The sequence below is a fragment of the Misgurnus anguillicaudatus genome, chromosome 5 (assembly GCF_027580225.2).
Source record: "Misgurnus anguillicaudatus chromosome 5, ASM2758022v2, whole genome shotgun sequence".
NCBI lineage: Eukaryota > Metazoa > Chordata > Actinopteri > Cypriniformes > Cobitidae > Misgurnus > Misgurnus anguillicaudatus.
In genome coordinates, this window is record NC_073341.2 from 23,977,325 (window position 1) to 23,993,912 (window position 16,588).

The 16,588-nt window shown below is 35.7% G+C and overlaps 2 protein-coding genes across 7 annotated transcripts; both read right to left on the reverse strand.

Annotated features, from left to right (window-relative positions):
• Window positions 1-820: 820 nt before the first annotated feature.
• Window positions 821-6,375, reverse strand: LOC129414397 (uncharacterized). 6 transcript variants are annotated; one of them, XM_055168442.2, is made up of 7 exons: window positions 6,171-6,375; window positions 4,340-4,432; window positions 3,599-3,679; window positions 2,866-3,026; window positions 2,505-2,694; window positions 2,204-2,337; window positions 821-1,395 (listed from the first exon to the last, which is right to left on the reverse strand). In XM_055168442.2, exons 2-7 carry the CDS (start codon window positions 4,359-4,361, stop codon window positions 1,306-1,308), a joined length of 678 nt encoding a protein of 225 aa, XP_055024417.2. In that variant the 5' UTR covers window positions 4,362-4,432; window positions 6,171-6,375; the 3' UTR covers window positions 821-1,305. The 6 variants fall into 6 exon arrangements, with proteins under 6 accessions (XP_055024417.2, XP_055024418.2, XP_055024413.2 ...); XM_055168443.2 differs by lacking the exon at window positions 6,171-6,375 and adding an exon at window positions 5,970-6,139; XM_055168438.2 differs by having other exon boundaries at window positions 822-1,395; window positions 3,599-3,661; window positions 6,171-6,374.
• A 7,736-nt stretch (window positions 6,376-14,111) lies between these two features.
• Window positions 14,112-15,737, reverse strand: tcf15 (transcription factor 15). Its single transcript, XM_055168224.2, has 2 exons — window positions 15,023-15,737; window positions 14,112-14,457 (listed from the first exon to the last, which is right to left on the reverse strand). Exons 1-2 carry the CDS (start codon window positions 15,509-15,511, stop codon window positions 14,392-14,394), a joined length of 555 nt encoding a protein of 184 aa, XP_055024199.1. The 5' UTR covers window positions 15,512-15,737; the 3' UTR covers window positions 14,112-14,391.
• Window positions 15,738-16,588: the final 851 nt, after the last annotated feature.

Genomic DNA, 16,588 nt, shown 5'->3' on the forward strand with positions numbered 1-16,588 from the left:
GCAGGGGAACTGCACGTGGGTTCCTGGCTATGTTTATTATTAAAAAAAACAGAATAAAATGGCATAATTTGTGCAGAAAGGGGCTGCCATAATACCTACAAAAGCAGTAAATCTCTACAAAACATTTGTTTTGACCATAATCCACGGACTAGAGCTGAATGTGGATGTGGCACACACACACACCCATAATCCACACATCTATCCAGTAAAATTTTTCATAGAAACAGCCAATAACAATACAATAATTGTTTAATAACAATTATTATGCTGATATAAATATACTGATTTTACTGGTTTATTTATTCTGCTATTATAAATTAATACAAAAAGGTATTTAAATCACTATTGTGAGTAGGACTATTTATTTTGCGTCTCATCCAGCGGCTCTTTTGCTTGTTCCAAAATGTCATTTTAATGCTGGCAATGGAGACTTGAGCTGTTGATAGCATTCTAATGCAGTTATTAATGAAGTTATTAGAAAGAGAGCAAGAGCGACAGAGACACAGAGAGAGAAAGAAAGAAGGAAAGAGAGAGAGAGATTGTGTGAACGAGGCTACCTCTTTGCATCTCTAAACAGCACTGTTATTGCCTCGGAAAATCTGTCATGTTGTTTTTGTTAGTCCGTTTTACAGTTAACTATGCGAAGTGATATGGAACTTTAATGCGCTGAAGAGAGCTGCCTGGAACTACGTTCGCCGTGCATTTCCCATAAAATAATTGCACACCTCAGAACGTTCATCAGCCAATCAGATTCAAGCATTCAACGGACGCGTAGTATAACAAGTAATAATAACTGTCTAACTATTTATTATTGATAAAAACTTTAAAACAGATGAAAAGTACATGTTTTGAAGTTAAACATGGAATGTTTTATTAAATTATTGAAACATTTAATTAAAATCTCTGGGGATACTTCAAGTAAATAATTCAGGTCAAGGGGATTCGGCTGACAAAGAAAATTGAAAACCTCTGATGTAATGTCTAACATCTTATAAAACAATGCTTGTCCATTTATACATAAACACGTTCATTTCTAAAATTCTGCCACTAATAATTTAAATATTTACAGTAAATATAATTGTACAATGTTGAAAACAATACTTAAGTAAATAAAATGTTATCAAGACCACAATGGAGGCCTTATATCAGATTTTTTCCCTTACCAGCTATAAATCAGCCTCCTATTAGTCACACCTCCCATTCGAATAAACTACCTTTAATCTAAATGACCCTTTATATATTAATAGTTTTTAAAGGAAAGTGAGAGCCAAATCTTTGAAACCGCCATCAGGTTTTTTGTGAATTTCAGTTCTTCCAGCTTGACCTTGTTCCTCTCTTGATTCCCCTTACTTCCTGTTTTCTTTGTATTCTTTTAAATACAACTTGATTACACACCTGTAAAAGGAAATGTTAAATCTTTAATCACAGAAACACAAAACAACCTCTCTCCCACATACTTGTATCAATCAGTTCTGTGTAGCTGTACTGAAATTACATGCTTCCCCGTCTTAATAATTTACATAGCTGTTTGCTACAATGTGTTGGTGGCTTCTGCAGTAAAAAAAAAAAACATTGTTTCCTGTGATAAAGAAAACCATGCAACAAAGGCGTTGCTGGATGTGCATGGTAGCATACACTCTGCAGTACGTTTGCGTGAGGAAACGTGAACGAGGGGGGACAGATACGTAACGGAGTTGATGTGGGGGGCGATGGCCTCACCATCTCAAAGTTTCCTGTTGTGCAAGAGTTTTGGGAGGTGTTAAACACAAATGTCAAATGTGTTTTGTTAGATCTGTCTGCTGTATGCAAAGCTAATATAATAAGATTGAATTAGAACAAAATAACATTGGAGGGATGTGCTTGTGGCTCAATTCTGCTGTAAATGACCATAAGGTATTCTTACTCATGGTCATGATCTCCTCCTTCTTCGATTAAATCAAAGTAGTCAAGAAAAGGGAATCAAACAAAACATTGTGGTCGAGAGTAGACAGAAAAGGAAATTTGTTTAAGAATTTTTTATTTGAAAAAACCTAAAAACATGATCTCTGTGATATCTTTTTACAAAGCTGTTTCTTATTAATTGGAGATCTACAATGGGTATCATGATGTCTGTTTGACTGAGAGTGTGTGCATTGTCTGGAAATTTGTGTAGGTGGTGTGATGATGTCTTTTTAACAGTCATTTGAGATGATATAATACTTACTCCCACAGAAACAATGCAAAGTATGATTTTGACCAAACTGATGAGAGAGAAGCCGAGCAGCACCCATGAAACGGGTAATTGTAGTTCATGGCATGGGGCTGTGGTAGGACGCAATGTGGTCAGATATGTACATTCTGAGAATGAAAGAAAAATGTTTTGTTTAATGACAATCCTGTTTTATTATTTATTATCAAAACATGAACGTAATTACAAACGTGCACATTGTGAGCACACAGATTACATTAGACGATTCATTGACAAAACATTACATTTTACAAGCACCCAACAGGACCTAAATTACCTGAAATATTCAGTCTAACTGAAGACTCTACATTTTGACCCCCGACGTCTGCAGCTAGGTAGCACTCATACACTCCAGAATCTAATGGGTTCACACTGTGTAACACCAGAGTCTCTTTGTCTCCCAAAGATGCTGAGTAGTTGTTATATGTTGAAATATTATAGTTTTTCTTCTTGATAATAGCTGTTCTCTAAAGAAATCAGACATGATTGGATACAGTAAAGTGGATTTTGTGAAGTACTTGTTTTGGATAGACTGCTGGCAATTTTTTGGCGTTCCTTGCCACAAATAAATTAGATAAAAATTATGCTATTATTTTTAGAATGGCAAGCAAATATATTAATGTAAACATAGAACTCACTTCTTGTTTTATTACTTTGTACCACATGCTGTAGCGGTATTTGTTTGTTCGACTAGTAGCTTTACATGGAAGTCTGATGACATCATTGCAGTTCCCCTCAATAGAATCCATCCCATCCAGTGTCCCACAAAGCAATGCTGATGTTATAAATAAGAGAAATGCTACAAAAAAAGAAGAAATAATAAGAATAATATTAAAATAACTTTTTGTTCAGGACCTAAAACAGAAGTGGGATCATTGAATCATAAACATATCCAGCATAACAACAATCTTTCTTGTATTTTTGCACAAATAAACCCTAAGGAGTTAGTTAACATCAGCACCACAAAAACAGGGATTTCACTAGTATTAATAACATGAATGTTATGTTTTAAACTGTTAAAGGGATAGTTCACCCAAAAATGAAAATTCTGTCATCATTTACTCACCCCCACGTTGCCACAAACCTGTATACATTTCTTTGTTCTGATAAATACAAAGGAAAAGTTTTTGAGAAATGTTTGCAACCAAACCAAAAAATAATTTTATGCAAGTAAATGGGGTCCACGAAGGGTTTGGTTACAAACATTTCTCAAAACATCTTTTTCTTGTGTCCATCAGAACAACGAAATGCACACAGGTTTGCAACAACACGACAGTGAGCAAATGATGAAAAAAATCACACCCCTGGGTGAACTATCCCTTCAAGGTGTGTGTGTGGTAAGACCTTCAAAGCAAAATTATCAGGAAATACCTTTGAACATGTTTTCATAAAACCACATTTTCCGCAGAGGGCACTGACCCAGATCTGCTGTGTCTACAAAACATGTTAACGCTTAAAAAAATACAGAAGAGAATTGAAAAGCGCAAATCAGACCTTGGGCTCGAGACAGCACACATAATCTGTGTACTTGTAGGAATGTAACCCATTTGATACTGATTGACATTTGTTGGTTTTTTCTTATTAATCAGAGATGTAGGATGAGATCTGTTAATCTGTTCAGATATGCGTTATTATAAATGAAAATAAACACTAACACTTACAAAAACTAACAAAACAAGTTGTGCACATTCTAAAAAAATTTGCACAGAGTACATGTGTATTATACTATATAGAAAATACTGTATCTGACTGTCATCAGAAATACATTTAATAAACAAAACATTTATGTAAATGCTTTAAAAACATAAAGCCATTTTGTAACCATTTTTATGCCTGCTTTTATATAACAGGAAGTAGTGGTCTCAAAACTCCCTTTATCTCAATTCCTTTTTAAAAGGATTAGGATTAATCAAAAGAGGCAGTAAAAAATACAGTTCAGCATTTCCAATTATATTGCTCTATCTCAGCCATTCTTTGTACAAGACTAAGAAGTACAAGAAGTTATAGATACTATAAAGACATTAAAGTTTAACCAGCATGCTTCCCACAGTTTGAAATATCACTACACATTAACTTATTTTATAACACAAACATGTTTTGTCTTAAACGTACCTGAAATCTTTTGATTTCTCATCGTCAGTTTTTTGTATGTGTTTTTAAAAGATCCATCAGTTCATATAAGACAGTGGTTTCATATCACTCGATCTAAAAACAAACCACCAACATTTCATCAATCAGAAGTACTACATCCTACATACACAAGGAAATGTGAAACCAATACTTCATAGTCTCATTTGTGTCTCAATTATGCCCTCTGCTGTGACTGTAACCTGTACAAACTTCCTGTCAAATTAAAACGTACACTCTTTTATTTAAAAAAATATTTGTTAAGACTCAAACGGCTTTAAAAATGTAAGGTTGTACGGTAAGGCTTAATTCAGTACAAGACAAATATATGTTATTGATTTCTGTGTTGTGTGAAAGAAGCTAGAGTTTTTAAGAATTACTTGTATTATAATTTATAATGATTTAATATATTTTATTGATTTACTAAGTCTTTCAAAATATATACTTTTCACTTGACGTGCTTATTGACCTGTCCGGTATAGGGATACCTTAATTAAATTGATACTCAAAAATAAAATCCTTCCAACATCAGTGTTCAAAATACACTTTACAATATTTGTTAAATTAACTATAATAAAAATACAACAAACCAGTAGTGATATTAGTTAAGCTTATTTTACATTTCATTATTATAAATTGTACCTTGTTATCACTATAGTTATTATAATTTTCTTCACATTCACACCATTCACAGCAGGAAAATAATTAATTTGGTCCATCACTTTTAATTAATATGTGCATACCCAGGTGAAAAGATCATCTAAGTGCACTTCACCGTGCAATCTGAGACACCATAAATATGAACTAAAATGTGCTAAAAAATTATTTAAAAAATGTGAAAGTTGAGTTCAAGTTTAATACAAGTGTTAACCAAATACATTTACAAGTGCATTTTAGTTCATATTCATGGTGTCCCAAAACAGCACAAATAAGTACACCTAGACAATCTTAAGAACATCTTAAGAAGTACAAAATATGAAATTTTAGTATATTAGGTACAAAATTAGTGTGCCAAAATAAAACACTTTACACTATGAAAGTGTACTTACTTATCACCTGTGTATTACTGTGTTACTTGTTTATTTGCAGGATTTTTAAATGAAATATGCGAACTGAAGACGTTTGGTATTCAGTTATATTGGCACTATAGTGAATTTTAATTAATCGCGCATACACAAAAAGAGAGTAACCCAATCTGCTAGGTTCTAATGTAAACTATGCTGGGTTAATTTAACCCAACGGTTGGGTTTTGTCCCTATTTTAGAGTCAGCATTTTTAAAGAGTCAAATGAAGGCAGATAACATTTTTTATTTTACTTTCCGGTGTTAAGGCTACGTCATTTACTTGAATTGCTGACACGATAGAAACTGTGCTGCATGCACAAAGAGCAAGGTGGAAAACATGAGTGCATTTTTTTTTACAAGAAAAGTGCAAGAAACTTCAAGATAAAAATGTGTTTAAGAAATGTGCTCACAGTAGAGCACTACATTCAGACTACACCGTTATTTTTGATCAATGTATTTGAAAGTTTTCTTACAAAGTCTCTCTCTCTCTCTCTCTCTCTCTCTCTCTCTCTGTATCTCTTTCTCTCACTCTCTCTCACTCTCTGCCTTACTCCTTTTGAAGTCTTTGTTTTCCTTTGAGTCCCATTTGCAGTCACAAATGGCTGAATGACAGTGCCGTAAAGCTTCTCTTCCCCAGCAGTAAATAAGGCGTCTGTGAAAGTGGTTGACGGTAGACTTGCTTTTCCTCCGTCCGGAACTCTGCCCTCCTCTCTCTCTCTCTTGAGAGCGAGACCCTCCTGCCCATAACCTACCTTAAGACATGATCGCTTCCATCCTGTTGTTCTTCATGTTGGGGATTCCCCTTCTCTCCTTTTCCTCCCTCGTTCCTTCTCTCCTTCAATCTCCTTATTTTTGACAGCGTTTCTTGCTGACAGGATAGCGATCATGATATTAATAGGAGGCTGAATGAATGGAAAGAGGAAGAGAGAGAGGGTTGTAATTAGACCATCTGGATTAAACAATGCCTTGGCAATCTCAGGATGGACAGCAGGGGGAAGTTGGAGAACTCCAGCCCATGTCAATGACCTGTGATATTTGCACCGCTACATGAAAACTATATTCCCATCTATTTAAAGATGATAGTAAATTCATGGAATGTGACCTCTGTAACCCAAAGCCCTGGTTATGTGATGTCTAGTTGTGTGGCACTTTTTGGGAGATCTTAGTTGACTTTAACCAAGAAAGGCTGATGTATCAGAGATGTACAGTATTGTGATATACAAGCAAGAATTTACTTTTAAAATGTAATTTTTAATACTTTAAAGGCTTTAAGTGCTATAATTGGGTCCCCAGTGCTTCTATCGACCTAGAAAATGTGAAAAAAGAACAACCCAGTAACAAGTAAAAAATTTGGTCATTCAGATTTTGTATGTTTTGTGAGGTAGGTATACAAGGCCAATTACAATACTTTTTTAGATGTCAAGTGGGTGTTTGGTGTCCCCAGAGCGCATGTGTGAAGTTTTAGCTCAAAATACCATATAAATAATTTATTATAGCATGTTAAAATTGCCACTTTGTAGGTGTGTGCAAAAATGTGCCGTTGTGGGTGTGTCCTTTGAAGTGCAGATGAGCTGATGGGGTTCGGGCACTGATCGCAATGATGGTGGTTTGTTGCAATTGAAACTCAATTGTGCTTTTCTCTGCACTAAATGGCAGTGCTTTGTTGGATATTGCAGATTAAGGGGTGGTATTATTATAATAAGAGCTCCTTATGACATCATAAGGAGAGCCAAATGTCAACGACCTATTTTTTCATGTGCTTGTAGAGAATGGTTTACCAAAACTAAGTTACTGGGTTGATCTTTTTCACATTTTCTAGTTTGATAGAAGCACTGGGGACCCAATCATAGCACTTAAACATGGAAAAGTCAGATTTTCATGCCATGGCCCCTTTAAATCTGCAATATCGGCACTGCTGTTTAGTGTGGAGAGAAAGAGTGAGAGAAAAAATAATTTACAGCACAATTGAGTTTCAATTTCAACAAACCACCATCATTGTGATCAGTGTGTGCATTTCATCAGCTCATTTGCATTTTAAGGGACACACCCAAAACGGCACACTTTTTGCTCAGGCCTACAATTTTAACATGCTATAATAAATTATAAAACTTTACATATGTACTCTGGGAACACCAAAGACTTATTTTACATCTTAAAAAATTCATAATATGACCACGATGTTTGAAAAACGCTTTGGAAAAGAAGACGGGCCGACTACCAAAACACACTAATAGCCAATCAAATCAAATCAAATGCCGGGTTGTGTATGTGTGGGGCGGGTCTATCAGCAGAAGGTCCAGATTCTATTGGGGTAGGGGCATGTTTGTTTAGGTGATTTCAAATATCAACATTGGCTTTCAAACATCATGGACTCCGCCTTTAAGCTTTAAGAAGAAGACATCTTAAACACTGGCAATCTATTAAGGGTGTACCCCGCCTGTGAATAATGGGAAACTGTGATCCAAGATATTGGGATTCAGCCCTGCCACAACCCTGCAGAGGACAGCCGGATTTAAATAATGGATATAAAACAGAAATAAAAATAGAGATGGCAGGAAGAATAGGGTGAATTCAGGTAGATTGTGGCACTTTTTGACAATGAGATATATGAGATGTTTCAATTGACTTGAATTAATCCAGTATTACAAAAATATTGGCAATAAATTGAAAGAGATGACAACAGATGTATGTATGTTTGTTTACATGAACCTTAAGTAGTCACGGAGATATTGGTTGGTCACTGAGTTCAAGTCTGTGTGCGTGTGTGTGTTGTGCAGTCAGCATCAGGTCCCTGAGGTTGTTAGCAGACACAGCTGTGTGTGTGTGTGTATGTGTATGTGAAGGCCCATGTTTCTGTCAGTGAGCTTGTTCGGTACGCTCTATCTGGCGTCTGATTGAGGATTTCCTCTAGATGATCGTTACCTCTGCACATATGCACACACAGACGCATGTACACAGAAAAACACCCTAAATGTTTTAGCAATACACAACAGACTCTCAAAATCTCCACAGCTGCACAAATTTGTATATACCCAATAACAAGAAACACACAACAATGATGCAATAAACACAAAGGATAATATGATAAATTATTTTACAATTTCAGTATTGATGATCATAATACAGCACACACTAAAAAATGCCATGTTGTTGCAACCCATGGCTAGGTAAAATATGGACAAACCCAAATATTGGGATAAAATTAAACTAAAAAATATCTACATGTCAGCATAGGTTAAAGGGTCATTCTATGAAAATGGTGACTTTTTGAACAGACAACTTTTTAAAAATGTAACTCTTTTTGTATACCAAAACGTATAGTCATATAATAGTTTACCTCTTAACATTATAAATCAGCTTAAATGACAGCTTAATGTATTTTTATATTTTTACTACATTACATTAAAAAATGCTTGTGCTGCTTTTTGTCACTGGTGTTACCTATATTTTAGAAGACAATTCAGGCTTCCTAGAATGCAATTTGACTATTTAATTTGCATACATAATTAAAGACAGAAAAAGTTAATGTAATATTAAGAAATTGTCTTGATTAGAAATAATTTACTTTAAACAGGATGCGTAAAGTTCTATAGTGTGACCTTTTTCTATTTCTACCATTAGAAATAGCTGAGATTGAGTGATCAAAATTGAATGATGATATCCTTAAAATGCTTACTAATGAATGCAGCAACAGTTAGGTAGATACAAAAACCATATTCTATAAAACTGGGCAACTATGATGCCAGAAAACCAATATGCCATGCGGTAACACCGGTGACGCAATGTAACACCAGTGACGCAAAGTGAAACCGATGACAAAAAATATGATTATTATGTGTTTACAATATTAAAACAGTAATGAAATCCTAACAAGTCTTTATTAAAATAATTTTTGAGGCTTTTATGAAACCTTATGTTAATAAAAAAGTTGTGTTGTTATCGATTGTCACTGGTGTTATCGTCATGTCACTAGTGTTACCAGCAGCAACTGTAACACCAGTGACGATAACACCAGTGACAAATCTGCAGACAAAATGGCATATCTAAGAGGGCGGCCACAGTAGCTCAAACCACACTTCTTAAATTGTAAATAAATCACTTAATCATGCAATTTGAAAAATTATATTTATAAAATTTCCTTTCCCATTACCATAAACTGTAGTAACACCAGTGACACATCTTAAGTCCTCGCATGAAATTATCAAATTATTTATCAAATTGCTAAAAGATGAGGAGAGAGTGCACACTCACCATTTGCTTTTCAAAACAGCCACGCCTACAATGAACCTTTGACCCATGAAGAAGTTGGCAAGAATGTTGATTTTTTTCAAAGTGGTGGTTTTTATAAATTGTAACACCAGTGACATGAAATTGAGGGACAGGTATTCCCTGTAAATTATTTATAATATTTAGTTGATATTTTAGTTTTTTAAGTAGTCCACTAAATAACTGTACTACTCCCCTTTGTATTATGACATTTATAGGGGGAGAATAATATATTTTTTAACTCAAAGTATGTCACTAAACCACGACTCCTGGCCTGAGGGACAAGCCAAATGTATGGTACTGACCGTGTTCTACAATATATATAAAAATGGTTTGCAATATAACTGTCTTACATATGTTTTATTAATAATAAAACACTTCAATTAAAACAAAAAACATATATTTTGTGTCATTATCTGACACTTTTAAGTGTTTTTCCTAGTGGTTGAGGCTGGGACAGGAAACCCACCATTTTCATAGAATGACCCTAAAACAACTCAGCATTTTGGGTGAAACCAAAGGTTAATTTAAACCCAGTGGTTGGGTCTGTCCATTTTTGACGCGAAACAACACAAAATGTGTGTGTGTCTGTGTGTCTATGTGCCTGGTAATTATCACGTTGTGGGGACAACTTTAAAATACCAGTACATTTTAAAGTTTCCATGAGGAGACAAGCTTTTAAATCAAACAGAATGATGTTTCTTGAAAATCTAAGGTATAGCAGAAAGTTTTCTGTGATGGTTGGGGTTAGGGTTTGGGTTAGGGGAAGGGAATAGAATATACAGTTTGTAGAGGATAAAACCACTAAGGAATGTCGTTACAAACCAGAATTTGTGTGTGTGTGTGCGTGCATGCGTGTGTGGACCCAGCTTCTATATTAGACAATAAAAAATCTAAAAAAAAATATTATTTAAAGAAATATAATCAAATAATTTAAATAGTATTATGTAATAAATAGTTTAAAAGTCAAAGAGACACTATTTACATGATTTGTTATGTTGCAAAAAAAATACCAATTAACAAGAAAATTGATTGTGAATGAATTGAGTGTTTGCAATTGAGTGTTTGCAATTGATTTGCAATTGATTTTGATTTTGACATGTTCACATTCATTGCTAAGTTAAAGAAATGTATTTGACCATCCACAAACCTAACAAATCATTATTCTGTCCAAATTAACTTACGTTAACTTAACTTCAAAGTGCAACACAGGATTTTTACAGTGCAGCATTTCAGGGGTAGTTAAGGGCTTTCCCGAAGAAATGTTTTTTTGGCTCCGATACAGTTTCCCTGGACATTGTGGGTGTGTGTCTGCAATGTTTTGGCTGGGAGCCTTCACTGACCAAGTTTTATCCCGGTTCTCAATTTGTTTACTTTGATGATGTTGACAATGAAAATGATGATGGCCTGTCTCTCTCTCTGTACCCCTCCTGCTGTGTGGGTGTCTTATTGTTTGATTGTTTTCTGTCGGAAGCATCACTAGCACGATATTGAAACTGACCCCTCACCCGTAGCTCACCAGCCTTGCACGCTTAACGTCTGGGAGGGTCACATCTTCTGCTCAGCGGCATTCCGCACTGATAGCCGTGGAGCGTTTACATTGTCCTGCAATTCCCAACTCTGGGAATTCCGCTTCCAGACTCCTGAACTTTGAACAAAAACAAGTGCGTATGTGTGTGAGTGTGAGAGAGAGCGAGAGGCTGAGAATGTAAGTCTGTAAAGGTGTATGCACTGTTGATGCTTCCTCCTTCCTTCTTTTTAAAGCTTAAAGGGAAAAAGCTGTAAATAATATTATACTTGGATGCACTGAGAAAGTTAGACGAAGTTTAGTTAATCCGCAGTGTTATTGATGTCTATCAGGCAGAATGTGTTTTATATATTTTGTGTAAATATGTGGTAATGTCTTATGTGCACATTTTAAATATTTAAATGATTACATTGTTTATAAACTTGTTTAATGTAAAATATGTTTCTTTTCTTTGTTTCTGTTTTAGTACTAGGCTTCGGCATTTTGCTCATACGAATTATACTACACAAGTGCTGGTTTTGTATGGTATGTGTGCACCACTTAAATGGTCTTTCCAAAGCAATGTTTACAACCTTTGTACCCTCAAACTGATCATAAGCTATATGCTGCTGAATCTGAAAGTCAGTGAAGTGTCTGCATATGTGTGTACACGCATATGCGAGGCACGCTGAGACGGTCATGGTGGGGTCGGACATGTTATGCTTTCCTGTGTGTCCGTGACAACTTCCTGCAGAACAGAAGCCTAGGGGAGCCATCACACGTCTGACATATGAGCCAAACACACACACACACCGGAAAAAAGCGAGAGATGAAGAGGAAGAGAGAGTTTTTCTTAATTCTTAACAGGTAATGAGGTTTCCATGAGCACACAAGCACCAGGGAGTCTTCATCAACTCTTCCTCAAACATTTACCGGCCTGTCTGTTCTGACTGTCAAACGCTGTTGCGTTTATGTGTGTGTGTCTGCATTCATGCTGGAGTTTTCATTTTCCTGCCAAAACTCAGAGGAGGGAGTTTCCTTTTGGGATAAGTGTCACTAGGCAACCACTTTAGTGGTTAGTAAACCAACCTCAGGTTTGGGGTCTGACAGGAGAGAAATTGTTGGCTTTTGCTATGAAATGCTTCTAATCAGCCAACCGAAATACCCAAAGAGACCCAATCAAAATCGATTTATGAAGCTTCTAAAATCTAAGTTAATCTTGCAAAATCTGCTGTAAAATGATGAAATCGCAGCAGTGTGTGTGGAGATTATACTGCTGTGGTATATATCCGGCTGGGAGAGATCAGTCACACATTAGACACTGCTGATATGTCTTATACCGGGAATTTAGACTCAGCCAGCTGCCACAACACTGCAGTGCCATCATGACAAACTGATGAAGCAGTTTTTTTATATTAAAAACATAACATTTCTATATATTAACTTCTGAACAGCAACATCCAGAAAATAATACATATGGATTTCTAATTTTAAGACACTTTAAAAAGTATTAATTTATGTGTTTTTCAAATTGTTATATTATATTTACTTTAAAAACTGATTTTTATTTCACTGCTACATGCAGGACATATGCTGCTAACTATTAAGTATTTTTGCAAGTTCTGGTGAACTGTCATTACAAAATAAGTGACTGTCTGGTTAACATCTACTTCTTAATTGTGATGATCATACAACAGACATGCTGACTATAAGTAACGTATTCTATTAACTCTATACCTATAAAATACAGTCTACTTAGATGGCATGTAGTTAAAAAGAAACAATACAAGAAGGTACAAAAGTTATCACTGGGGCAGTACCTTTTCAAAAAGTATACTTTTGTACCTAAAGGGTGCATATTGGTTTGGTACACGCAGATACATTTCTGTACATGGTACATATAAAGACTAAATGCTACTGTTCTTTTACTGTTACTGTCATGTCACACCCAAACCCATATGAATGTTTTATCGCATTGTACCTGTAGACCACAATAGGAGGTGTAAGGTACTGTGGTCACCTTGGGTCATTTAAGTTTTTGTGCTTTTCCTAAAAAATTCACCCAATTAAACGCTTTTTAGAACTTTTCTGATGTTTCTCTTGCACATAATGCAATCAGAAATGAAAAAGATTTCACTACACTTGTTTGTACAACAACCTTTGACCCACATCCAATAGTTGGGATGCCTAATCTTCACCAAGACCCTGACCCCCTCTGCTTCCTTTTTATCTCCCCCTCATAGTTTCTCTTTCTCCATATTCAACCCCCCTCCCCAAGTTGACCCCAGTGGTGATTTATACAGCTCAAAGATGCACAGCTGCGGCAGGTCCCTATACTGACCGAAGGGTAGTATTTACCGTGACTAATCCATCCCAGATCTTAAAAACACATGGTGAGAGACAAAGATATGTATAAAATAATTTTTTTAAGAGGCAAAGATTGAGATTTTAACTTTCCAGTTGAGAAATGTTGATGACTGTAAAAAAGTTAACTATATGTAAGAATTTGATCAATTACTTTAATCTGAATCTGTTTTAAATATTTAATATTCAGGTGATTAGCTGTTTTAAGGGGCTTCCTATAACCCATGTGCCCTGAGCTGTTTATTTTGCTATTAACTGTATTTTCCTATTTTTACAGTAAACCCAGAAATAAGGTTTTACACATTTCTTAAACTTCTATTTTCACTTGCTTTATCAACCAAATGGACTAAAAATAAGGAAAATTTTAGATTAATATAAAAAGTATAATAATGAAATAAATTCTGCAGTTCTTGAATTTCTATTCTAAAACAATGCGTGAAATATTTGTAATCAAAATTACTAAAAATCAATACTAAAAAAATGATCTTTTTTGATATGATATGTTATAAAAAGTCATTTAGTTTTTTGTAATCCACGCAAAACTGAAATTCAGAAATCTGATAAAAAATATATTTATTCCATCATGTTATAGAAAACAATTTATGTAGAAAAAAATTATAAATTCTCTTTAGAAAACAAAGAAGGAAAAATAAGTATGCACTGCATTTAAATGTTCATACATCTATACAAAACACACACAGAAAAGACAAAAGATCAAAAACAAAAATTAAGTCTTGTTTGAATGGCGAGTCCTGCGCGTGTTTCACCTCTCGCGCTCCCTGAGTTTCACCTTGATATTCCTCTTCTTGATATTGCTATATATTCCCGGCTGCTGGCTACCGGCGTGTCACGCGGAGTGAAGTGATTCCCCGGATGCGGACACAGTCCATGCTGTCCTTCACCTGCAAATGCACACATGGTTTAGTTTTAAAGAAACAAATCAACAACAACATTTTAAATATAAAGCCAACACACGTGAGATTTAGGCTTCGACTTATTCTAGGCCTAGAATTTATTTTTATTATTCATGTAGTTTATTTAATGCACACTGGCTTTAGTCGTGAATTTAAAAGCGTATTTGTTTCTATATGGTAACAACAAACGCGTGCATGTTAATATTAAAAGTATAGGGCCTACTGTAAGAATTTTACAAAAAAAAAAACTTGTATAGGCTACAGTAGGCTCATTTAATAGTAAAGTAATTAGCCTAGTAATAGTACTTTATAATATTAGCCACTTGTCATTTGTCTTTAATGTAAAAGGCTGTTCTGCTTTTAGTGCAGAAAAATACAGGTTCATTCTGTTTTCTTGTGTTTTTAATTGGGCTGTTCTAATCTTTATTGTCGGCTCCTTAGACAAAATATTAAATATTATCTCACTTGCAAGTTGCTTTGGATAGGAGTGTCTGCTAAATTAATAAATCCACTTTTTTGTACAGGTAATATAAACCTGAATTGCATCCCTTACCCCTTTTCTTTGGCTGCTGAGGCAAAAAGTACAGATAGTGCGCGGCTGCTTTCCTCCGCTCTCTCCCTGTGCGCTGTACACCGCGCTCACGCACGGTTGCGCGTCCTCTCCTCCGTCCCCTATCAGGAGTACATTGGCCAGATGGGAGATATAACTGGACGCTAAGCGCAGAGTCTCAATCTTTGACAGCTTTCTGTCCACAGGTTCGGTGGGAATGAGAGTCCGTAACGCCGTAAAAGCCGTGTTGACGCTCTGCGTTCTGTCGCGTTCCCGCGCGTTTGCTGCATTGCGCTGTTTGACGATCACCACACCGCTCACGGTGGACTTGCGCGACATCCGTCGCCGTTTCTCCGCACTGGGGCAACAGCCGTAGCTTTGCTCCGAGCTGCCGTCGCTCTCGCTGCGATTTTCCTCATCCTCGGACATCATGGCAACATCCGGATACGCCAGATGAGTCGCTAACGGCCGCAGCATTGCAAATGCCATCATTGAAATTATGATGATTAAGTCCAAATAACTCTAGAGAACTGCATCCAAAGTCTCGCAAATGATTTAATGGCTTGCTATCAAGCACTTGCCACGCAAAGACGGCATTGTTAAAGCATGATGTGTTTTCCCTTCAATTTTCAGCAGTTATTTCAGTTACTCAGAAACATGTTAACGTCCTCTTCACGCGCCTCCTCGCACTCGGTCCACGCGCGAGCTAACCAGGGGCTGAGTGCGCAGTGTCTTATAGGCTCAGGGAGGAGGGCGCAAGTCGTATGCAAATAACCAAAACTACAGTCTCCCTAACTTAACATCATATTCGAGCATAATGCATATATTTATATTTAAAACAAATTTAATACAATCAGCTAAAAGGCATTTGTGACCATGATAAAGAAAATAAATAACCAGACGAGATCAATTATCCCGAACCCCATATATGTAGTGTTTTGTGCTCTGCATTTAAGCATCTAACAATAATACCCATCTTACTATTTATAAAATTCTATCACAACCATGAATTTATTATTTCTAAGCAAAAGTGAATAGCTGTGTAGACTGAGTTTGACACGTCAGTGTGTCAATTTTCGTTTTGTTTTAAGTCGATTTAAATTTATATTTCTTATATGATTAAAAGTTTTAAGAAAACGTATTATCTTAAATAATAGATAGAAAACATAGTATTATTTAAATAAAAGCGATTACACTAATATGAGTAATATGAAACTTCACTCGGGATAAACAGAAGCTGCACCTGCAGGTAACGCATGTCTCATCTAAAATTTATTGCCTTGTATTGAGCGACCATTTGACAACCAAGTGTTAACAAAAACACTGGACCTAATAATTGACGTGTAACAAACAAACTGGCAAACGCGGTCTAATTACGGCAGATTAACATCAGTTTATTTAAGACACAGAACATACAGTAGCCTACGTGATTGACGTGATTTGAATGAACGACCAACAATAAACAGCAAAGCGCATTTGCTTTGAAATACTGATCAAAAGTAGCTGAACCATCTGTTTTAATAATCATAATATTACAATGATTACTAGTGCACGGGTTAAGGGATTTTG

Bases quoted from the DNA above. Each gene is read 5' to 3' on its own strand.
- LOC129414397 (XM_055168442.2), bottom strand. From the start codon at position 4,361: ATGAGAAATCAAAAGATTTCAG. The intron at 2,695-2,865 runs GTGAGTTCTATG...TGATTTCTTTAG, and splicing joins ACAAAGTAATAAAACAAGAA to AGAACAGCTATTATCAAGAA. The intron at 2,338-2,504 runs GTAATTTAGGTC...TTTCATTCTCAG, and splicing joins AGTTAGACTGAATATTTCAG to AATGTACATATCTGACCACA.
- tcf15 (XM_055168224.2), bottom strand. From the start codon at position 15,511: ATGATGGCATTTGCAATGCTGCGGCCGTTAGCGACTCATCTGGCGTAT. The intron at 14,458-15,022 runs GTAAGGGATGCA...GTGCATTTGCAG, and splicing joins TCAGCAGCCAAAGAAAAGGG to GTGAAGGACAGCATGGACTG.